General features: G+C 40.9%; 1 protein-coding gene across 1 annotated transcript in view; it reads left to right on the forward strand.

The window, feature by feature from the left end:
• The window catches only part of SYNPO2 (synaptopodin 2), a 79,022-nt gene that overhangs the window by 43,144 nt on the left and 10,031 nt on the right, over nucleotides 1-25,847 (forward strand). The window contains exons 2-4 of the mRNA XM_010406430.4: nucleotides 8,886-9,037; nucleotides 13,272-14,062; nucleotides 17,163-19,345. Of these exons, the coding sequence (XP_010404732.2) occupies nucleotides 8,886-9,037; nucleotides 13,272-14,062; nucleotides 17,163-19,345 (3,126 nt within the window). The remainder of the gene's footprint in view (nucleotides 1-8,885; nucleotides 9,038-13,271; nucleotides 14,063-17,162; nucleotides 19,346-25,847) is intronic.

Below are 25,847 nucleotides of genomic sequence, written 5' to 3' on the forward strand. Positions count from 1 at the left end.
GCACACAGCCAGTCATTGCTCAAGCAAGGCAAGAAGAAAAGGGGAATAGAAATAGAGCAGACGATGTACATCTACCCTACTGAAAAGCAATGGCATCATTCCTCTCCTTGCTGCATGATCCCCAATGGCAAAAATTCACTGTAAAAATGCAAATCAGCAGCACATTTTAGTTTTGACACATCATCTACAAGTATGCAATAGTACACCCCAAGAAAGGCTATGCACTGGATGTGTTGTACAAAATGAACAGCAGACTTCAAGTGCTGTGCACCCAAGCTCACTGTTGGGAAATCTGCTGCGTCGCCAGCATACCAGATCAATATTTCAGAGGTCATTACCTCATCCCTTCTTCAGCTGCTAACTTTGGATTTCTGCCAGAAAAGGGCAACTACCAGTAAGATGATACACCAGTACATTAGGCAAGGCTTTTGGGAATTTGAGCAGGCTTTTCTTTTCACTGAGATCAGTCTGCTCTCTGGGTACAAATGGCACAAATGCTCTTTCAATATATAAATGGCTAAACAGGTTCTGTAACCCTCCCATGACAGAATGTGCAAGAAGATGTACCAAAATGCATTTGTCAAATAGACACTGAAGAGAACTGATCTTTTATGTAAGTACTTCTGATGTTGTGGGAAGGAGGAGACAAGAGTCACCAAACTGATCCAGAATCAAGAAATGTGATTTCACATGTACAGTGCAGCAGAAGAACTGCAGACAGAGTTAATCAAAAAGTAGACTAATAACTACCTGGTACCATCTCCCCTCTACAAGAATGTCCCATGAACTTTTACATGAGCAAACCATGATTGAAATTCTGCTTTAGCTGTGAGTTGCTAAGTAAAGCCAGAACCTTTGCCATGGGATCAATGGATTTTAAAGTTAAAAAGTACCTTTGTTTAGTGTGGCTTGGCATCCTAGATCTCCTATTTGCCATAAGCTAATACAATCTTACACCAGTGTTCAATTTTTCCAGTGATGATCTTAGCGATAATCAGTGGTAGCACCCCCATGCGTTCAAAGTGTGATATCCTACCTCCCCTTCTGGAAAGACTTTTTGAACATTTAGTAACAAAACTATGTGTGGACACATTAACTATTTTCTCCTTTGATGTCTCTAATGTTATTTTGTCTCATAACCCATTTAGAAATACAATTACCTTTACAGACAGACATGAAAACGGATGTCTCTAGGAGCTTTCCCGTAAGACCAGAAGGAGAAGAGTACTGAACTGCCCAATTCCCCATATCCTTATCCTGGTACTGGGAAGAATTTGCTGAGAGGAAATATTCTGTGCTTACCTTACAAGCCAAAGATACTTCATTATTCAAAGCTTCCTCTCAGGAAAACAATTTGGGAGATAACTTAGAAGTATCTTTGTTTAACCCAGTTAATTAGCAGGCATTTTGCATTGTCTCACGAGTCTTACTGTGTAAAAAATTGTAACTATACACAATCCCCAAAGGAGTGGACATAGAGACTTCAAGGTAAAATATAGAAAACTACTTTATACTCATACTATCTCTATTCATATTATCTATATTTAGAGTAGCTAAAGTCACAGCACTTGAGCGTTAGCTCTGGGGCAAGGCTCCTCACTGCTTTCCCATACATTCAGAGGAGCTGGGGAGGGCTTGGATGTCACAATCCCAGTGAATTTGCCCTGTCTGGAGGTTTTACATTGTGACTTTTATCCTGACTGATTCTGAAAGGAGGTAGCTTATCTGGTAGAGAAATTCAGTCCAGAGAGGATGAGAACTGCAATCATCTTGACGCAAAGTCACCTCCAGGCAGCACAGATGCAAATAGCTCAAGCCACATTATGCAGCAGACTCATGCTCAAGTATAGGCATGGCTAATGAAAGCAGACTAAAATTTGGTATGCTGGCTCTAAAGAGGCCCTCTGTAAGAGTAAAATGCATGCAGCCATGGTGGAGTCTTTATACAGAATACATACACCCAGGTAGGTCATCCCACTACAACTCCAGTCAATGACACTCTTATCTCAATAGCATTTCACCCATTTACTCAAAATGCAATCCTTAAGCTTGAGCCCTGTCCTGCCAAAAATGCCTTCAGCGTAGACCAGAACCTGGTATTTGCAATGAATTTATGTGGATGCAAAGCCCAGACAGGAGTTCTAGGCAAGAATATTTCCTAATTATATGGCTTTTTAAAACCTCTCAAGGACTTCCTCAACTATGGTACCATTAGTTAAATCTACAAGTGGCTCAAATTCCCTTCCTGAAGATGTGATGACTCTTTCCTGTCTGCTTATTGCTATCTGTCTACTGACAACTACTTTCCCATTATATACATATTAAAATTAAGAACACACAGGTCTTCCAGTTTTCCTCATGTATGGGCACTTTTTTCCTTAAAACTCATTATTTATACAGCCCACACTATAACTTGTGATGGCGATGCTTGGGGATGGGGAAGAGAGCGTTAAGGTAGAAATAAGTTTGGATGTTCTCATTGTAAACCTGACTTAAAACCCACCCAGAAACCATGGAGAAAACAAGGGGATGGGAGCTTGTCCCTTCTTCACCTCCTGTGATTTAGCAATAGCAGTGTTTACTAGCCTGGAGTCTCCGAGCTATTTAAAGGATCTACAGAGATCCCTAAAAAAACCCAAGCACATCAGGAGGTAGGCTTAGCTTACTGTACAGTCCTTCATATCTAAACCCCAAAAAGCTCACTTACTGAAGGCTACTTTTCTGTCTAAAGGAATCCTGCATGTATAACCATTGCAAAACAAGGCCCTAGAGCCTTACTTATAAACTGTGGCTGAATTATGCGAGTTGTAGCTTCATTTTTAATTCCCTTACTTCATACAAGTCAAACAACTAATACACTAACAAGTGTCCCTTAGTGCTTCTGCTTCCTGCTCATAGCAAAGCACTGTACATCGTTCATTTTATTAGAGTGATAGATAACTTTTAAATATATTTAAATACTTTTACCAGCCCCTGACTTTGCTGTCAGGGGTTTATAATGGAAGGGTTTATAATGGAAGAGATGAAGTACTTTTTTTGGTGGGTTTTGGGGTTTTTTTAAAAATACTGTCTCCAGGAAACACTGGTCTTTGATCCCTGATCCTGAACTTCATGACTAACACTTAGCTAATCAATTAATGAGAAAAAATAACTTCTGGAAAGTATGAGCTAATGTCTGATAAAATTAAACTAAGTAGTGAATATATTAATTTATTTATGCTGGCCTCAAATATATTTGAGAAAAACATGCTAGCCAGATAAATTTATTGCAGCAATCAACAGGCAGGCCTTTAACTGTGGTAATACTGATTTGTACTTAGTTAAGTGGCAAAGCTGAGTTCCACTACACTTTGTGTACTTTCACATGTAGTACGATTTGCCACTTTGTCAGTAAGCAGAATACAACTTTCTTTAATTACATAGATTTTGGATCACTTCATCACGTCTCCTGTCTTTTCACTTTGAATTGCCACCTCCTTTATGGCCAGGACTAGGTCATATTGAAGTCAGTTGACTTCTTGTTATTTCTGACACATAACCCCATTCAACTTGGATTTTTAACATAATTATACTTTCTGTCAAAATTAAGGTAACTGACCATATTAAAGAAAAATAGATTTAGAAAAATCAGAGCTGTATTCAGGGTGTCAAATGTTAGAAGTGTAAGTTGTTTCTTTTAGGGAAAAAAAATTACGTATGAAAGCAGTGTATCAAACACTTGCTGCTTTAATATTAGTATGAACATGAAAAGAAGAAGCAGAGTCTCCCCACTCCCGCTTTCCTGCATAGTGACACCTGTTTTCTCTGCTTCTTTACCATTTCATATCTCTGGAAATAAAACAACTAAAAAAAACCTCAACACAAGGCACATTTAAACAAAGTCACTCTATTAGTTAATTGTTAGAGTTCTATAGAGAAAGGGTACTAATCCCAATATTTAGGTTAATGATTATTTTTAAAAAGCTACTTAATAGAAATTTCTTAAACACATTTCTGCAGTACTGATAATCAAAAGACATGAAAGGGCACAGTTTGCTACTGTAGTAAAAATTACTGCATTAAAATCTGGCTAGTTGTTGGGTCTGAGAAGGTAACATTAATCTAGGGAATCATTCAAAGTAGTCAAAGGACATGTTCTTGTTAGGCACCCTTCACCTTTTGGTACTAATGTTTAATCACCAGTTTAAAAGAAAACACAAAGTCACTGCTGGTAAAGTTTGTAGCTGACATAACTAAAGTAGTAAACAATAATAAGGATGGACAACTGATCTACAGAAGTCCCTTGCCTGGTAAGCCTTGCTATTTTGGACAACATATTTCATCACAGCAAAACACAAGGCCAGCCACCAAAGACCCAAACCTAACACTGAGGACACACAGGTAAATAAGGTTCACAGGAATCAGCTTTGAGCCTTGAGGGCCAACAACAGCTCAGATGAGGCTTCAGGAGTCAGACAGGATATTCACCTGAATAGGCTCTTCCAGAGGTGACCCCACAATGAAAGGAACTACTCTGCCTGTATGAGCAAGGGGACTGAAATGGCAGGGAAGAATATTTCCACTACTAAATTGCCATTCCAGTGGCAATATTTCCTGTTCTGCTGTTCAAAAGCTGCTGTCAAACTGAAAAAAGGATCAGTAAATAATTTTGAAAATAACTCACGGTTTGGAAAGCTTGCTTTAAATTCAGAATTTTACTGTGCAAATTATGTGTATTTTAAACCTACATAAATCTTATTTTATTAGATAAAATTTTAGACTAAATGGACTGTGCTTATGCTCATATTGCTCATTTTCTGAGATTGGTTGCTCAGTCAGGCTATACCTGATGCGCAGCACTTAGACACACATCCCAGATAAAGTTGTGTACTCCAAGCTCCAGAATAAACCAAAGTCCAGGATAAGATTAAGATACACATCATCCTTCCCAAAAATCACTGGTAAAACCAAGATGATGAAACATCCTAATAATTTTTTGTTGTGCGATTAGAGAACTGGACTGCAGAGTGTCCTCAAGTCCATTTGCCTCACTTTAAACTACAACTCACTGACCTTGTTACCAGGTTCAACATACCTCAACTCTGATCTGCTTATTATAGGGCTCAGACATACACTCAAAATCATCAGCTGGTCAGCTGAGCCCCAGTTGTTGTCTGTGCATCCACTTGCAGCCACAACAAGTAACAGGTGTATCTACTCCAGCTTTTCAGCTTTATCGGGATAACATTTTTTGAAGCAAATGTCTCTGTTATTCCTGATTTACCATATGTTGCTTCATAGCATGGAACAGTTTTGGGTTGTACAAACTGGAGTGCTTTCAGATTAAATCAAAGGAGATCTAGTTACTTGGGAAGGAGTCTCCAGTTGGATAGGAGAAGGAGACTTGATCTAGTTTAAATTAAAAGCACTACACCATACACAGAATGAGGGCTGGGCACTCCCATTCACTTTCTCTAAAAAATACCCCTTTTGCCCAGACTAACATGAGCACAGCCACTGTGTATCCATCCATTTATTCCTTTTTTACTGGTTAAGAAACTGACTGGAACTGTCATGTGCTGTAGGCATCCATGGCTACTCCAGCCCCAGCAGCATCCCACAGGCACCACCAAAGCTCCTATCGCACACTTTACCCACATACCTGTGTCTTTGGGAGGTGATCTCTCACCAGGCCAGCACAACACCCAGACCTTGCTCACTCACAGTTTCCACCTGAAGTGTTCACAGACCCTTCTGAACAGCCTCTGGACAGCCCCCAGACCCTGCTGCCTCTGAACTGGTGCCAGGGGGTCCTGGATCTTCTGTGGTGCTCAGATAACAGCAAACATCCAGGCTAAGTCCTTCACATAGCAAGTTTCTCCTAAGTTTAATATTTCTGTGGATATGAGGAATTGCTCAGGACTTGACATTTTAATCAGCAAAGGGCACTCCTGACAGTGAGAAATTCTGGATACAGGAGAGGTCTGGAAATAAAAAGAAATTACATACTTCAGGTACATTGAATAATAAAGAGTCCTGACTGAGGGGGAGCAGGAAAGCAATAGAGGCAGCACCAGCTGAAAATGGGGTGGAGCTCTTCGAGGTGCCCAGTAGCAGCTGGTATCTTGACAGGTTCAGCACTAACAGCACCAGCTCAGTTTTCCTATGTTATGCTGGTATTGCAGGCATTACAAAACTAAGAAAATCTTTACGAACATATTATTCTTGTAGTGAGATCCTACTCAAAAATTTTATGCAAAAACCCACTTCTTCTTAAGAAAAACTTCAAGTGCATAGGAGAAACAAGTACCTGAGAAAGCCAGGGCTGCACTATGAAGCAAGAGCAATCACTGGTTTTTTAAGAATCTCTCCTGCTTTACAGCCAAATATGCTTTGCTTTAAGTTCCCAAGAACTGGATAAAGGTTTCTTACTGTCCTCTGTGTGACCAAGTTGTATTTCTGCTAACAAAGACAGCTTTTGTTTCCCAGTGGCCTCCTCAAAGGCTTACTGCCAAAACTGCCTTTGAGAGAAAACTGTCCACTGAATACATTTTACCAGGAAGATCTTTCTTTCCACGATCTTCTTGGAATTTTGTTGTTGTTGTTCTGGGTGGGTCTTTCTATTTAGTATTTATTTATTTTTATTATTTTTCCCAGAAATCTGAGAAGTCTCTGTTTACATGAGTAAATTATTTATTCTTTTTTGTGGGTTTCCAGTGAAAACAAATAAAGCCAGAAACAATTACAGCTTGCCTGGCAAAGCAGTCTACGTATTGTTGAGTAAGCTGCTGTTATGCTGAGGCTGAAATAACACAAATGATGATGGGATATTCTACCCTAGCAGCAACCTGCCATAATTTATCCCTGAATCTGCCTTGCTGATTTTCTTCTTCTGAGTGCTGTCTTCCTTTTTATTACCCCAACAGAAGCACCAAAAAAACCAAAACAAAACAAAAAAACACCAAAAAAAACCCCACCAAAAAATCAAACCCAAACCAAAAAAACAAAACCAAAAAAACCCCCCAAAAAAACAATACTGAGGTGATTTTATACAGACATTGTTCAAATTTGGAAGGCTGATTTTTGTATGAAGTTCCAGATATCAGAATTGTGATCTCTCAATAATTCACATGGCAGAAAAATGGACTGAAATGATCTTTTAAGATCTTTGAAAAGAAAATCAATCCCCTTGTCTGTTTTTTTTTCTTTTTAATGCTTCTCAAACACTAAATAAAGAAAGAGAAACAAGTGTTCTCACAATCTAGGTATCACATTATACTATTTCAGAGTTCACAGGTTTCTATAATGGATGTTTATAGATTTTCTGAAAAAGGGTCACTCAAAATTCTTCATGGCATCTACATTAAATATTTATGTTCAGGTCTAGGATGTCTTGTAAAATTTTAATAGCATACCCTCCTATTTGAAAAAAGACAGTAACTAAACCTCCACCCAAATCCTAGCTCATTTATGAAGCAAAACCTCTAAACACTGTCTAAAGTGTCATTTCTTCCCAAGGCACAAGGATGTTTATGCTCTTGTCTAAGGGGAGATAAACAGAGCAGCATACCACTCCATATTTGTAAATGTTAACTCTGCAAGGTAGAAACTGGCTTCTGTATGCACCAGGCTGCTGTTCCTTCACTGCTCCAAGAGCCATAATATGACATATGGGAATGTGTAAATCAAAACAGCAGAGATAGATGTGGTGGCCCTGCCACAGAAAAACGTGCAGTCTTACTCTTTGTGCGCCCCATCATCCTGACTCCAAGGAACTTCCTTTCTGAAATGCATCTTAGGTACCAGCCCAGTGGCTTAATAGAAAGTTTGGGACAGTTCCATGAGTCTGTGGGCCAGTTCTACCCTCAAATCTGGAGTATATCAGAAGTAGCTTCCTTACAGTTGGTAGGGACTGGCTCTGCCACTGTGAGTGTGGTAGAACTATGCTACTTCTTTAAAAATTTTCAAGAAAACACTATGAGAATTAACAAGGATAACACATTGAATCAACAACTGGATATGGTATAAGGCCAAAGTACTCACACCAACAGGTAGCAGATTGAGATCAAAGAATCCAAGGCCAGCCCTTTTATGTGTATGTGTCATTCTAAAATAGACTCCTGCAAGAATCCTGGTTAATATAACACACTCTTTGCCAAATACATACTTTAAAAATAGCAGTCAACTGTACGACATACCTTGAGTGGTGTTAGAGCTGTCTAAGTTTTGTTATACAAAGACTGTGAGAAGTTACAACACACTGCCAGTGGAAAAAGAAGAGAAACAGCAAAAACTGAGCTGCAGAGGATTCTTGAATGAGAACTTAACAGGGAGGGTTAGACCATAACAGGCATGCCTTAACTTTAATAAATCAGGGCACTTACTCACATGACTAAACATGGATTTAGGATCTCCAGGGATGCAGATGTTTATAGTTTGGGGACTAAAGCTTCAGTTGGGCATCTAAGGAAATGTAGATATTGACACTCTGCCCAGATAGGCCTGAATTTACACACTCTTCTTTTACAATCTCAGTGCAGATTTCAGCTTTTAGTAGTCTTCATTTTCAGAGAAACTAATGAGAGTTTTTTGCATTTCTGCTCAACTGTGATCAATTGATTGTTGTCTGTACTAAACTTCTGCGTCTCCCAGTTTTAAAAGAATCAATCCAGCCTGTTTGACATCTAGCTCACAAGTTCATTAAAGCAGAAGGTTTTGTATTTTACTGACCAGAACAATATTAACCTCAACTGAGACAGGTTATTAATTTGTGTTACCACCAATTTGTTTATGATCAATATTACTGATCCTTTTGTACAGACAAAAGCATGTTGAGGACATGGTTACTGCTGTTCTCAGACAAACATTAATTGTGTAATTTGGAATTTGTTTTTGACTCATTGTAGGTTCGCAGCAAAAGCAAAGCAGCCAAGGCTGGACTGTGCGAGGGGGATGAGGTGGTGTCTATCAATGGCAAGCCTTGTGGAGACCTAACCTATGCTGAGGTCATCGTTCTGATGGAAAGCCTGACTGACGTCCTGCAGATGCTTGTCAAGAGGTACAGGAATGCACAGGATGCTTTGGTGCAATTCAGTGAATCACCTGGAAAATGTTGGCTTTGAACACACTCCTTTTGCAGCCTTATACTGAGAGGTTCTGATAGTCCTGTTGTTAGTGTCTGTAACGCTGCTAGGATGGAAAAGGGAGGGAAGACAGAGAATTTGAGCTGAAGGAATTAATGTATATACTTTGAACAGCAGCGGTCAGGCACAGAATTAATAGTACAGTCTCCAAATATAAGTATTAATACTTGCAAGGTGTTCACTACCATATATGCATATTGCAGAGCCTTGAGTTCAGTTATTCTCTCCACCCCTTTGAAGCAGTGAAGTGCTGTTATTCCCCATAGATATGGAAGTGAGGCTTACAAAAAACAAAGGCTTTATACATGGACAAACTGTGTTACACAGATATGCCTCGATGATGACATGGCAAATGGTCTTCTTGGGTGGCAAAATGCGTTAGTAGTCAGGAGGAGGAGAGGGCCTGGAAGTCACGAATTCTATTTCTGTAGCTGTTATCACCTCACTCGATGAGGTGGGGGAAGTCACAGCTCTCTGGGTTTCAGTTTCTGCCTTTGTAAAATAGTGAGAGGGAATTTCAGTTTTCTTTGAAAATGCTTTGAGTTTCTTAAAGCAGAGAAGCTTCATGCAAACTTGCAAGCAGGCCAGCTCACTGAACATCAGTCTATTCCAATGCCTGCTCTGTAATTGCCATCAGTGTAATAAATGCAACCTGAGTTCAGAGCCACCTACAGTAAAGCACATTCTCCCCAGACAGTGAATTCAGACAGGATGAACTCTGAATTGGCTTCAGTGGGGGTAAGAAGAGGAAGAAAAAGTCTTGAAACTCCCACACTCCTTGTAAGGACTTAAGGCTTCCCCCAGAGCTACTGCAGCTCCCTCTCACAGGCAGGACCAGGAAAGGATCAGGATTCGTCATGACAGCTAACAGAGCAGCGTCCCTGAAAAGGATGAAAACAGGCACTTGTTTCTGGCTACCAGGGATGTCTACACAGCATGTGAAATTCCTCATGGTTCCTGCAACCTGCACAAAGGAGCTTTCTTCAAGTGCCTAGCAGGTCAAAGTAACAATCTACCTTCAAAACAAGATGCTCTCAAGGAGTGCTTATTTTAACAGACATTTTGCATGGCCTGTCTGTTCAGGCTGTTTGGGGCTGAGTAATGGATTAGTGTGACAGGATCAGGGGGACGATGGTAACTGAGGATTAGAGCTTACCTCCCCCAGAGTGCACAGCTCTTGCTCCTGGCTCAACAGGGGACCAGCTGAGTGTTCCTCATGTGATAGCTGCATTCTTCTGTTTTTAATTCATAATGTGACTATTGGAACTGCACTTTGTGGCTGACCAGCTGTCTTCTCTTCAGCCATAGAAATAGCTCCACATACTTTGACTCCTGCCTGTTGCTGTTCCGTAACTGATATTTCAGTTGTCTGAAGGCCACAGGATGCTGCAGCTGAAAGGGACTCTCCATTGCCCCCGCTTGAATATGTGGTGAACATTCAAGGCATGTCCTGAAAATCAGAACCAAAACAGAGTGTTTAGACCACATAATTCAGTGTTTCATGGAATGAAACCATTCAGAAATTTTAAGAAAATTGCAGTTGCTCAGCACTCTGAAAGTGACTAAAATGTTCTAAAGAAACTCACTGTAAGAATTTTTAAATTTCTTCTCATCAGCTCATCTCTCCCAAATCCCAGACCCTGCTGTCAGTATCTTCCCAGGTATGGGAGAATAGACTGAAACACTTCTCTTGCCCTCCCACCTCGTTTGTGGGTACTATCCCTCTCAGCACTACCCCCAGAAGGATTTTTCAGGAAGTGTCTTAGCATCCTTTGAGAGCAATGAGAAACAAATCCTTCCTCTCCTGACTAGCCACTTCTTAGCAGACACCTCAAGAAAATGCTGGAAATCATGAGGAAAGAATAATTAAAGTGGTATTCCACTGGTGATCTTTTCACCTAAGTATCTTTTGTTAGCAGGGAAGAATAATTTCCATTGGGAAGCTCCTGGCTGTTCCTGAACTTTTTGCATGAAGGATGCGATTTTCACAGGCACTAATTGTTGACCTAATTCTGCTCTTACAACTCTTACTGGGAGGAAAATTGGGCTTTTAAAGTAGTTTTTAAAATGCTACTTGGTCTTTGATGTCTACCAAAGTTTTCCCAATGCCCTGTAAGCCACAGCAAGTTATTGACCAGCAGCAGTGCCCAGAAAATGCTCAGTTTACAGGATGAGAGGAAAGCAACACCCTGCAGGGCGGGCACTCCCAGATGCCATGTGGGGGAGCATCTCACTGACCTTCCCGGCAAATGCTGAGCAGATGGATCTGGGAAACATGGAGAGAGGGGACAGACACTGAAACGCCAGCCTGCCCTCCTCACATCAGTGTTAGCAGCTCCTGGGCTACTGCTGAGTCTGGAGAGAACCTTTCTAGGGGGAAGAAGGGAGTGCTCAGTGCATGCCAGCATGAAATGCACCATGTAGGGAGGAAAACATGAGCCTCCGACAAACCCTGCCACACTGACTCCATGAGTTCTGCTTCCTTCCTGGAATTACACCAGGGCTGTTGTTCCTGCAGGGAGCTGGAAAGGCCCGAAACAAAAACAAAAATTTCACAAAACAGAATATGAAATGACAAAAAGGAAATCATACCCAGTATTCTGCCTTTTGACAGAGGATACACATTTATGTCTATATAGAGTAGAAGTATATCCATACATAGCAAGGGCCTTTTAAGGCGGAAATCTTTCTCTTCCACACAGACAATCACTCAGCTACCAATAAAGGCTAACATTTAGCTGGCCCAGCCCCCAGTCCATATCTTACAAGGAAATGTTTACAGATTTCTGTAATCTATCTCTGCTTGAGAGCAGTACAATTGATCATCCAAATAGCATCATACGATGGGATCCAGCAGCATTCACGAGGAGCTCCCTAAATTAAAATCTGTCTGACCTTCACAAAGCCCCATATGTGATGAAATGGATGTTACTCATTTTGTGTTATTTGAGGCAGACCCAGACTGCCACAGGCAGTAAGCTGCATGCCTAAAAAGCAAGTGATATTGAAGTTTCTTCAGCGCACTGACAGATTTGTTCCTTCTGCTGCTTCTTCCAACCTTTATTTCTAAGGGGTTCCAAAGTTTTAGAATAGCCAGGGCTGCTGTTGATTTCAAAAATCTCCATAGTACTTGATATTAATACTTTACTGGCGACACCTACCACTTCCCTCATTTGAAAAAGTGCTTTGCTACCTTCTAGCAAATAGAAACTCTTAATAACATGCTGCAGCCTTGCTGTACAGACAAGGTTTCTCCTCAAATTAATAGTAGGCAGTATGGTCCAGAGTACTGAAAGAAGGAGCTAAAGAGTATACCAGGTGTCCTTAACACCAGTAAAACAGCCTAACTGAGCCAGAGGACTTAATAGTTTAGAAAAATGAGCTACGCTGAAATATAGTGTAGGTTTCACAAATAAAAATAACATTTTCCAGTTAGAAATAATATATTTTTAAACAAGGAGGAAATACTGTATAGGTTCACTGCCCTTTTATGCTGGATCACTGGAATAGGCCCAGAATATTTTAATTAATCCATGATACATAAGGATGATGATCCTCACAGGAATTCTTTGAATGTGTATTTCAAGTATTTATTTCCCTCCCTCTGATCCTTATCCAGTACTTCTCTATTCCTTAGAGAGTGAATGATTTGGGACAGGAACCACATGTAAGGATGGTGCCTAAAACAGTAGCAGTAGTGGCTACAGAGCCAAAAATTAACCACTCCTCTGGTGTCATGCAAAGTTAATTTTCTCGCGGACATGTGAAATATGAAGAAGTATTGTCTCAAAAGCCTCAGCAGCATTTCTCTGGAAACCCTATGACAGAAATGTGTCTGTGAAAGCACACTGATGTTAAGAATGATACAGTTCCACATTTCAGGTTAGTAGTGGGGTCATGGTTCTACCAGTGTTGTGTAATTTCCCTCTTACTGAACTGCTAAGTTGAAGAATTTTGAAAGATACAAATATGCTTCTATTTAAGACCTCTGCATTGTGGAAAAACTCTTTTATTTAAATGGATCTGCTAGAAGGTACCACAATTAATTAGGGTGGGGAAATGCTATGCAGAAATTGCCTTTGTAACTGTCTATTTACAATGGCTGTGCTTACAGCAGCTTAATTTCTTGAATTGTTTATGTATGTGCAGATCCTCCAGTGGAATAAATGACACCTTGAGTGCTGAAAGAGAAAATGGGAAGCACAAGAGCATAAAAACTGAGGACTATAGGGAGAACACCACACTGCAAATGAACACAGCGCAAGAGATACCCCATGGAGATTTGTGCATCACAGAGATTTACAGTGGGACTCACCACGGAGCAGCAGAAAGCAACACACACTTTTCTGAAACAAAGCAAGAGACCACACAAAGCCACAGAATTCCTCCTAAAGTGATAGGAACCCCCAAGGTGCTTGTGACAGATGAGGCTGCTTTCAGAGGGACGGCAGAAGAAAGGCCAGGTGCTATGGTTGAGCTGCAGTTGTCCCTCTCAAATGACGTGCACAAGGCCACCAATGCTCCTGCTGTGACTCTGTTGGGGGCAGAAAAGTGCCCCCCTCCAGGCAAAGGACCCGGTGCACCACAGGACGGGAGCAGCCCCCTCATCGCAGTTCCCCTGGGTGTGAAGGAGGGCAACATCCAGTGGTCAAACAAAGTAGTCCAGTTTTCTAGCAGCAAAGAGGTCAAGAGGATCCAAGGTGCAGTTCCATCTATCCCCAGGGTGGAGGTGATCCTAGACTGCTCAGACAGGGAGAAGGAAACACCCAGGTCTCAGTCTGAAAGGGGGTGTGTTGATTCTCAAGTAGAAGGAGGGCAGTCAGAAGCACCTCCTTCCCTCCTCTCCTTTGCAATCTCACCAGAAGCCACAGAGCAGGGAGAAGACAGCAAGCACTCGGAAAAGGATCACAGACCTCTCAAGCACAGGGCAAGGCACGCAAGTGAGTATATCCCATCTAATCATTTGCACTGCCTGAGGGCATGTTTTGTAGCTTTAGATATAATTTCAGGGTTTAGAATGCATTAGAAAAAAAAAGTTTAGAGATTTTTTCTGCAGTTTCCTAACTTTCCCTCTCTCTTTTTCTTTCAAATGGTGTTTCTGTTCTTGCTTTATATATTTTTTCAGGGTAATACAATGCTCCTGGTGATGAGCCAAGAGTGTACCCATGCCTTAACTGTGCTGAATAACTTTGCTTAGTAGACTAACACTTTGAAATTAACTCATGACTTGGTCCAACTAAAAATACTTACATCTCCAGAAAGGGCTGAACTCTGCTGGTCTTCTAATGCATATACAGTGGCAATCTGTAAAATATTAACAGAAAGAGCAAGTTGCTTGCACATGTCTAAGTGAATCCTGTGGATTTCTCCTTTTATAGCAAAAACTTTGCGTTGTCATTTGCATCATCTAAAACCAAAGCCATGCCACTGCTTTGAAAAGTTAACAAAAAAGTCTAGCAGCAAAGCTTGATGTTGCCTGCAGAAGAGATTTTGACAGACACCAGCATGTGTATAACTGTTACATGATCCTTTTGGTTTTGTCAGCCTTCCCTAGACTGTAAAGTGAACATGTTATTTCTCCTGACTCCCAGACCCAGAGGTCAGCTTCAAAATGTGTCCAAGAAGTTTACATGGAAGCAAACTTGCCACTGGAGCCAATATTGATTAACTGGGTGTATATATGCATTATTAATTAATTAATCTATTTATTTCTTTGTTATTTTATTCATCTGGGACCTTTCTATTGGTTGCTTGCTCCTTCCCAACAATGTGAAGAATCCTGTCTGGGGATTTAGTAGCAGTATGCCAAAGGTGCTTGAATGTGTGCAGTGAGATACTGTAGCGACAAACTATTTCATATGCAGCGCTGGAACTCCTCTGCTAACCCACTGCTAATTCCTCTGGAAGTGTATTTTTAGCATGATAACCATTTGTGTCTCATTGGCAAGTGGATTAGGCAGTTACTTATGCCTAAGTGTCTGTATGCAACCCACATATTTTGGGCATATTAAATGAAGTATGAAAGAAAAGTGCACATGCGTCACATTTTGGCTGCGAAGTCAGAACCAACTGTGGGACTGTGCCTGCATTTCCTAGAGAATTACTTGCAGTGCCTGTCTTAAAAGGCAAAAGTATGAACTACTTTTCACATGATAAACTCTTCTTTCAAGTACAATACAGATCCTGTCCTTTTCCCATGTAAACTATGACAATCTCATGTCTTCTAAACTAGTGGCAGGTCATTATCCTTAGGAACCACTGATTTACTATGTAAATTTATTATTATTATTATTATTATTATTAATTAATATTACTATAAAATCCTATCTACACATTAGAACAAGTGAATTGCCAAGCATAGGGAATACTCTGTGTGCAGCAAATACTATGCATGCTTTCTGCAAAAATAGAAGTTATAATGCAGCATTTAAGTCTGAACTAGAGCAGAACTTTTATTATAGGTGCTTGATCCCTTGAGCAGATTATTTTTTTGTAAATAATACTCAGACTATATTTACATGAACAGGTAGCACTCTAACAGCAAAGCCCATAGTTTTGGAAAATACCTTCAGTGAATGTTGTAAGGAATTGGAACAGGACTGAGCCAAGGATTTTGTGATTTGGCTCTCCACCAATATGACAAATCCCTGGTTTGGGTACCATGCTCTTTTCTCTTTTATAGATTCTTGTGAGAACCATTCATCCAATTGTGCTGTCATCTGGCACAACAGCAAAACTCCAATTGTCATTAATAGAAGCATCAGACTCCATCTACTGACATGGCTAAAAGGATCATGACTAGAAAACACATGGCACGGCTTTCTTTAATAAGTTTGGTTTATTTATGCCAGAAAAAGATACTAAATAATTTACTGTTCTATTTTCTTTTACCAGAGGCATGCTTTTTCCTTGCAACTATTGATTTAGTCAGGAATAGCTTTAAATTCCAGGCTTTTTGAAGGAAGGAGCTATTGGAGGCTGTCATTCATGAGATTCAGTGGCAGAGTATGAGGAAGGGAAAGCAGCAGGGACACCACCTGACTAGTGTTGCCCCATGAGACACATGCTCCATGTCCCATTACAAAGAAGCAGTCACACTGATGTCCAGCACATCCATTAGCTTTGCAGCTATATCAGTTCCTCTTCCACATGACCTGATGAAAACCAGTAGTTTATGGTTTCAGAAATATTGCCATTGATAATCTAGTGAGTACCCTTGAGAAGTTAGTTGAGTCTCCTTGATTCTGTTCTTAAATGTGTATTCACTCTTGCCACGGTTCCAAAATAAATATTCTGTATATGCTGTATCTTATAAAACTTTGGATTTCAGGCAAGTAATGCTTGCTAAAAGACTGAAACCTGCTTTCACTGAGTACCATGGGCAAACTCCCACATCTTCCAAGGGGCTGAAAGCTAATGCTAGTATTTTCTGTGTATGTCTTTCTGCATGTATACTTGCTTTTAAATAGCTAATACATAATAGCATACTGACTTTTAGCAAGTTTGCAATCTATAGGTGTAAAATAAACACCTGAATGGCAGAAGCTGCTACCAGAGTCAGAGAGAATATGCTCAGTTTCATTAGGTCTCAGATATCAAGCAGTCATGGGCCTGGCTGGCAGGGACTGGCTGCTGTAAGCCTAGGAACTGTGGTCAAATACTTAGAAAATACCAGATCAGAAACTGAATAAATACGAAAATATCACCTGCCTGTTGGTGCTGGGAATAAAAATTAAGAATGCTGGAAATAAAGATACACGTAATGTTCTTGTTGAACTAAGAGAGTCCTAAAGAAAGTGATGTAGCCTTTGAACCTGCATGGGTGCGTCTCTAAGGAATGCTGGATATGGAATTTACAACACAGCTGATACTGGGAGAAAAACTGGAGTAGAGTGAAATTTCCATAGGAAAGCAAAGAAATGCTTTAATATGGGAAAAGGAGGGACTGGATAAATTTCAGTACAGAAAAATTCATTTGTTAGTCTCCTTGTAATTTTGTGGGCCGCATGAATTTAATGCGCAATTTGATTCTTTCCACAGGGCTCCGACGAAGTGAGAGCCTGTCGGAGAAGCAGGTCAAAGAAGCCAAATCTAAATGTAAGAGTATTGCACTGCTGCTGACAGCAGCTCCCAACCCCAATTCCAAGGGGGTGTTGATGTTCAAGAAGCGCCGCCAAAGGGCGAGGAAATACACTTTAGTCAGCTACGGGACTGGGGAGTTAGAACGTTACGAGGACGAGGGGGAAGAGGGTGAAGGTGAAGAGGGGGACAAGGAAAACACCTTCGAGGTGAGTTTGCTTGCAACGAGTGAGTCGGAAATAGATGAAGATTTTTTCTCTGACATTGACAAGGACGGGAAGATTGTGACATTTGACTGGGACAGCGGTCTGCTCGAGGTGGAAAAGAAGACAAAAAGTGGAGAGGAGATGCAGACACTTGCAGACAGCACAGGGAAAGGGGCCCTCATGTTTGCCAAGAGGCGGCAGAGGATGGATCAGATTACAGCAGAGCAAGAGGAGATGAAGGCAAACACAGTGCAGACAGAGGAGCACAGGGAAACCACCATGACGGAGAACTTCCAGAAAGTGAGCTCTTCTGTCTATCAATCAAAAGAGGAGGAAATGTCAAGACAGCAGACCTGTGTGAGCAAAAGCTACACAGATGTGAGCCAGAATCACAAAGTGGTACAACAAAATGGCTTTGGCTTAGCACCTGGCACAAACCTCTCTTTTCAGTCCTCTGGAGCTCAAAAAGCAGCATCTTTGAATAAAACAGCAAAGCCCTTCCCTTCCGGGGTTCAAAACCGAGCAGCTGCACCATTTTCACCTGTAAGAAATGTCACCAGTCCCCTTTCAGATGCAGCAGCACCGCCTCCTTACTGCTCTGTCAGCCCACCAGCTGAGGCTTTCTACAGACCTGTCTCAGCTCCTGTGGCCAGCAAGGCTGCCCCGGCCGCGTGGGCAGCCACCGAGCCCACAGAACACATCGCGTCCAGGGATGAAAGGATTGCTGTGCCAGCCAAAAGAACCGGGATACTGCAAGAGGCAAAGAGAAGAAGCACTTCCAAACCTATGTTCAATTTCAAAGATGCACCCAAAGTAAGTCCTAATCCTGCCCTGTTGTCCCTTGTACACAATGCAGAGGGCAAAAAAGGTACCGGAGCTGGTTTTGAGTCAGGACCTGAAGAAGACTACCTCAGTTTGGGAGCAGAAGCTTGCAATTTCATGCAGACTCAAGCATCTAAACAAAAGGCCCCTCCTCCTGTTGCTCCAAAGCCTTCACTCAAGGTGTCTCCTTCTGCTGGTGCTCCAGTCTCACCAGTCTGGTCACCTTCAGCTGCAGCGTCCAACAAGCCTCCTTCTTTCCCAGCACCAGTCTCACCTCAGGCAGCATATCCTGCACCACCCAAATCTCCACAGTATCCTCATTCTCCTATCCATCCCCCAAGCACTCTTAACCTTGCTGGTCCTTTCAAAGGGCCTCAGGCCAACCTGGCGAGTCCAAACCTTGCCCCCAAGTCAACACCAGTCACCCCAAGTGCTGGAGAAACAAAGCCTCCCTTCGAGATGCCACCAGCTATGAGTGGGAAAGGAGCACAGCTGTTTGCCAGGAGGCATTCCCGAATGGAGAAGTATGTGGTAGATTCAGAGACTGTGCAGGCAAACATGGCACGAGCCTCATCTCCAACTCCATCTTTACCAGCTTCTTGGAAATACTCATCTAATGTCCGAGCACCTCCACCCGTTGCTTATAATCCCATCCACTGCCCATCTTACCCTCCTGCTGCTACCAAGCCTTCCTCTAAGGCTGCTGCTGCTACCAAAAGCACAAAAAGAAAGCCTAAGAAAGGTCTCAATGCTTTGGATATTATGAAACATCAACCTTATCAACTCGATCCATCTTTATTTACTTTCCAACCACCTAAGGAAAGCCTTGCTATGAAGCAGACATCGAAGCTGTCCACTTCAAAGCAAACACTGCCTTTACCTACCTACCTTCCACCTGGTGCTGGATCTCCTACAAGGGCCCGGCCTTCTTCGGTGTACTCCGTGCCAGCCTACGGTTCCCAGCCTTTGTTCTCGTCAAATGCCTCTCTCCCAGGAAATGAATCATATTCACCCACAGGCTACTCCGCGTTTTCTAAGCCAGAAACCACCACATCCTCTTTGTTTACTGCTCCGAGGCCAAAATTTTCAGCCAAGAAAGCTGGCGTCACTGCACAGGTGTGGAAGCCATCGGTTATTCAAGAGTAAACCTGGTAGCTGAAACTTAGTGTCCATTTTGCTTGCACTCACGGGTTTGCAGTGGTCACCTGGCGCACAGACTGTGCCAGTGCTATTCCTTAGCTTACTTAAGAATGTCAGATGTATCACCTCAAATCTGGGTCCAAAATATTTGAACTTTTTAAAGGAAACAAAACAGATAAAAAATTTAGCACATTTATGCATTTTATCAGGTGCTTTATAGACATGACATCCTGAAATGGAGAGGTACCATTGCGTGAAGTGAGCAGGACACTAGGTTTTTGCTTTAGGACTACAATAACAGAAACAGTAAGCAATATTCCTGGTATGTCAAATTAATAGAGAACACCTTTCTTCCTGTCCCTCTCCCCAGCTGTGTTCTAATTACCTAGGGATTTGAGGACTTTGGTGGTTGTTTTTTTAAAAGAAGTGCCTTATTAACTAATAGTAATATGTATTATTAACATAGCGAAAAATAGACACAGTGGTAGACTCTGACTGATCACTAGCAGAACACAACTGGATAGACCTTTGGCTTGCACAGAGCCCCGTTGAATTCACTCAGAATCTGTCCTGGCTCAAAGGTCCTTCCACAGGAATCTGATTGATCAGCCAGGGGCTTAGCTTGTAAGCTATGTGGATCAGCTGTGATCCAAAATCATGAATTGCCTCTGTGATTTCACAGAGAATGTGCTATAAGAGATGCTGGAGTGTTATGAAGACTAAAAAGAGGTGGAAAGACAGCCGGAAAAATTGTTAAAAATTTCCCATTTTGGGGAAATTTCACATCCCACGTGCAGGCATACTTATAGCCAGAGTTTGCCTTGAACCCAGCAAGTATGAGAGAAGCCTGTAAATCAAAATTATTGAGCAGTCAGAGAGGTGAGCAGGGTTTTGCAGCTGCAATGTAATGCACCAGTTTCTTGTGAAAGCACAGTGACTGAAAACTGGAGGGCTACCTATAGTGTAGAGTGCTGATTCTTGCTCCCAGAGTACTCTGTGCCACAGAAATTACCAGTAAATCATGATTATGACCATGTCTTCCTACTGGTCTCTTGTACACACTTTATTATTTTCACTTGGGCCTCTACAATGCTTCTTCCCACTTTAAATCTTTTTACTCTGGTCTTACACTTTTATCTTTTACTTGTCGTATTGGGGACTAAGGATTGAAATACTGCTACTGTGGAAAATTCTTCAGAGCCTGTGGTCTTGAAATGTACTGCATAATCCTGCAGGGAATACAGAGCTTTGCTGAAATCAAGGGGCTATATTTGAGTAGTTTAGCTTGTCTTTCATCAGCATCAGTGGTGCTAGGGCTGAAACAAGGTACTGTTTCTCTCAACTAAGGGAATCAAAATCCATCCCAGGTGTGAAGCTAAAGATTAAAGCATAACTCTGTGAATAAAGATGGCAGAATCTGTTGATACATTTGTTTAAACTATCATTCAGCTAGTTACAGACCAGATTATGACCTTGCATATCATAGCAGGGTTTGTAGAACTATCTATCTCGATAAAGAAAACATTCCTGAGTATGAACAAAATCTCCATAGTTTGGTCCCATGACGGTAACTCAAACTGCAGTCAAAGGTGAGAAGGATGCATTTGGTTGCACATGCAGAAAGCAGGCTGAACTCAAAACTCTAATCAAGCCAATAAAAAACACTCCTCTGAATTTCAGACCTCCAAAATTGCACTCTCCCCTTTAAATTTTAGATTGGGATACTGACTGCTTTAGAAGAAAATGACCAAGGGATCCATCTCCCCCTTAAAATTCAGAAAAGTGATAGGAGATTCAGGGAGAAAAAGCCTGGAAAACTCAAGAAATATTTATACTGCCTTTACCTGGAAATAGAAAATAGCAATATTTTAGTCCTTTGGAGATCTCCCTTCTACCTTTTTTTCCACTGTCAATATCTGTGCTTTTCTTCTATCATTAAACTTGTCCCTTTCCTCTCTGCCTGTTTGTGGCTTTTTTCTTTGGTTTGGCTGCTATTTTTTTGTTTCACTTCCACATACAGACTTCCAGTATGTTTTTGGGGGAAGTCTATTCCCTATGCTAGCCTGATAATATGAAATCTCCTCCCTGCCCTTCCTCTCTCCTTTCCCCTTCCCTTTCCTCCCTCCTTTCTCCCCCTCTTTCCAAGTTCAATCTGGAGTTGCACACACTGTTTTAGGTAGACTTTAAGACACCAGTATGTACTCAGAATAAAGATACCCACCAAAGGTAAGTAGTGCTGTGATAGACAAAGAAATCCAATCAGCCTCATACTGCCATGTTTTTGCTTAGTCTCCTCCTGTAAAGCAAATCTGTAAGTTATAATCACACTTCTGTACTTGTTCATCCCCAAAAGAATATTTCCTTAATGAGGAGATTTATAGCAGCTTTGTCCTTCCACCACGAGTGTTGATATTGATGCCTGTGGCTACAAAACACAGGAGCTTACAAAGTGCATCTATGATGAAAATGGGAATTTTGATCACATTTGGATTCAAATACAAGTATTTCACATGGCCTAGAACAATGACAGAAGGATTTTTAAAGCACCAGTAAGAGTTAAAAACAAAAGTCTCAATGACATTAGTGCTCTTCACTCAGTTTGGATCTTTTGAAAATCCCATTCAAAGCCCAACTCTGAATTCTGTCTTATATACACATCATTCTACATGCATGGGACTTGAATCTGACTTGGCTTCAAGGCTCTTTTTACTGACCAGGTAAGTCTTTAATTCTAATTGATATTTCAGGAGACTGGTCTGCCTAGAGTAACAGGTTTATCCAAGATGTAATCTCTCGTGAAGCACATATTTAGAGGAAAGCTGAGCTGTTCATTGTCACGGGTCCAGACGAAAAGCTAAAGATAATGTCAAACGTAGCTGAAATGTCAAGGAAATGAATGGTTTGTGTAGAAGAGTCATCTGAAATTTCACTTTGAAAGGGCAGTGAGCTTTTGTAATGGTTTTCTGAAAAAGCTATTAGAGTTATTTTATATAATATGGCAAGGCTGCCAAGATGCAATTGTCATGTTTACTATGAAAGAACATTTAACAGTGAATTTAAAGCCAGCACTTGTAACAATACTTCCAGTATGTTCACATTAAAAGAGGAATTTAAGTGTTTTATGATGATTTTAACACATTTAATTACAGCACATATTGGAAGTATTATATTGCACCAGTTTTGATCTCCCATTCTATACGGCCTTTTCATAAAAACAGCTACCTCAGTCAAGGGTTTCTATACCTTCAATTTATGATTTGGTTATAAACATCTTGCCATAAAACTGAATTGAATAGTTTTGATTTGGAGATGAGTGGCTTTCAGACAAAAATTTAAAATTTTTGCTGCAACAATCAAAGACAAAATTTAGTTCTTCAACAAAGAACTGCTTAACTTCTCCCCCCCTGCTCTAGGGGAACCACTCTTACCACGTTCTTGCCCACCAAAAAATAATATATTATGAAACAGCCAGAAAGAGATTTCAATGACTTTCCTGTAGGAACATTTACAGAGTAAACACTACCATCTCTTACAAGTAAGCCTCATTTTTTTTTTGTTTCTGCTCTCTTAAGGAAGAAACAAAAAATAAGAGATTGAGGTATCAGCAGGCTCAAAAAAATTAGGAAATGTAGAGCTTGTGTGTGGTTCAAATAGAAAAATTAGTGCCAAGTGGCAGAGCAGAAATTTTGAGAGAAAATACTACTGGAATTAGAGGGAGGCAAACTGGGAGGAGAAAACTCCACAAAAACCCAGCGACTACACAGGATAAAATACCTGTCAGGATTTTAAAGTACTGAAGGTAAAAGAACAATCAGCAAGAGGGGCTCACCTATTCTGCATATAGAGATGGCTGACTATTTCCAGACTTTTGTTGAATGTTTTTTTTGTTGAACCCTGATAAAAGATTGTAAGCAGTTATAAAGACAACTTCACACCACATAATGTGATCTGGGAGGAGCATTGCTTATCAAGTATCCAGGATGAGACCTCAACAAAGGACCGGCCTGCCCCTCACAGGCTGCTGCTTCAGCCATTCTGGACCAGGGAATGCTCTGTACACTGTGAGGCAGGGGAATACCAGGGAAATGACAACAACTAACACTATGCAAAATCTTTCTCCTTTTTTTCCAGGATCCTTTTCCAGATTTCCTAGCTTTAAAATTCCAAACCCTTTGGTTCTAAAAAGATTCCCTCTTCCAGTCTTGCCTTTTTACATGATGCAACTTTCTTTACCTGAAGTCAAACACCCAGGATTCCACTGATTGCTTTGGTGGTTTGGCACGGCAAGTGCAAGCCTTAATTACACAGCTTGGCAAAATGGTATTTTATAATTACTCTACTCAGCTTGGAATGGAAACCCTATACGAAGAAGAACTTGACAAGATCTTCAAAAACCTGTGGATTCAGAAGCTCTGAATGAACTCACTGGTGGTAGATCTCTTAGAAAAATATGTGAGCCTGGTCATTTCACAGCACTCTTGGTGCTACCATCACAAATTCCCAGTACCCATGACAACAACTGGCCTTATTTTACAGTAGACATTACTTTTGCATGCCATTACAAAAAGGAGGAGTTGGAATCACCCAAGAGTTATGTTTGATTAGTGGTTTTCAGGCTGGTTGCTTACTAAAGGAAGCACTTCAGGTTCTTTATCAAATGATTTAAAAAGTAGGAAAAATCCTGAAGCTCTATGTTGAAAGGATCTCTATAGATGCAGACTTAAACTCTTCCTTTACAAGCTAAGACAAACCATATGACAGTAATCCCATGGGTTTAATATTTGCTTCCTTAAATAAGGCAGGCAAAGACTTTTTCTTTATGTGCTAATCAAGTTTCCATTTATCCTCTACAGAATTTAAAGGAAAAATCTATTCCTGAGTGTAATGATCTTGACAAACTTTTTAATTGCAGTGCATGTGAAACCTGCACAAACACCTGTGGTATTATAATAACTGCACACTCCCTTAGGCTGAGAAAACTCAGCTATGAGAGAAATAACTTACTGAATTTACAGATTGACTAGCTGGATGAAGGCTTCCTGTGTGGGGAATTAATGTAAATACAGCATTTTCAAACAAGAATCCTGATTATTTTGTACACTTTTAAGACAGAAATCTGTGCGATTCCCCTCACAGTTCCAGGCAATTAAAAGATAAGATGCTATGAAAATAACCAGGCCATTTCTAAACAGATGTCAAGACTGAACTGTTGAACAGAGGGAGTGTTTCTCTTGATGTTTCCATCTAGATGTGAAACAGCAGATTGTAATGGTTTTAATAAACATACAACAAAGAGAAGAAAAAGAGAAACATTACAGAACTAAAATACATTCCCAATCATGGGAGCACATGTTGGGTTACAAAGGGTGACAAGGAGCACAACATTCAGTTTCAGCGTGAGCTTTAACTGATTGAGAAGCAATGAATTCCGTGCATTTCTATTAGAAAAAAAAGTTTGCATGCAGTAAAAACCTATGGACAAATATTTTCAGGTTTTAAAAGAAAGATTTTTTTTCCCCAAAAACCATAAATAACTGCTAGTGATTTTTGCCTTCGATTTGTGAGAATTGTACTTTTCAGAGCCTCACTATGCAGGTTGTTGCTGGTACATGGCTCTATACTGCAAACAAAAGCAAAATATCTGGCATCTGGGTACACTTGGTTTTCTTCCTAGAGTACTGAATTAGTACTGAAGTAAGCATCTGACGCTGTGTATACAGAATTATGAGAAAAACAATATTAAACACTGCTGTTTGGATTGCAAAGTGAGGCACTTGGAATTCTTGTTGCCTGTGTCAGCTTAATCCAACCTCCGTGGGTGTTTGTGTGGGCAGAACATCTGCAATCATGTCATATCTGCTATTTTTGCTGTAGGACTCCAATCAGGGATGCCCATCTGACAAACAGCTCTTTCCTGCTTTGTTTTGACATCATCCCGTGCTCAGCACCATTCCTTACTCAATGCACACTCTTCAAAAAGTGCCCTTGATACAGAATTATTTTCTTACAGACTTTTGCTGTCAGCATCCAAATCATTCAGAAGCCAGAGTTCATCTTTACACTGCTGCATTCTACAAATTACTAAATAATGCACGGATTGAGCAGCACTGACACCAGGACACTCGGTAGCCTTGGGTGTCCAGTTCAAGGCACTTCAAGGCATCTGCTGAGTCCAGCAGTACATGCACCAGTTACTCTGTCAAAGAATGTGATCCTCAACATCCTTCTGTGAGTGTTAACAGATGGCAGCCTCCAGGTGGAATTCCACAAAGGGAATCCTCAGTGACCAGCTATGAATCCCAACCCGCAAAAGCACCTTTGCTCACAATATACTCCTGTGTTAGAGAATCCTAATATTTCCTAAATAAAGCCCTGAACTGGCACCAGATGTCACGGAAATCCTAAAATTTAATCAAAATGCATCACCACTGGGCAATGGTGCTTGCTTTCCAGAGCTTTGGAATAGCTGACTTTCCAA

Source organism: Corvus cornix, chromosome 4 (genome assembly GCF_000738735.6).
Source record: "Corvus cornix cornix isolate S_Up_H32 chromosome 4, ASM73873v5, whole genome shotgun sequence".
Taxonomy (NCBI): domain Eukaryota; kingdom Metazoa; phylum Chordata; class Aves; order Passeriformes; family Corvidae; genus Corvus; species Corvus cornix.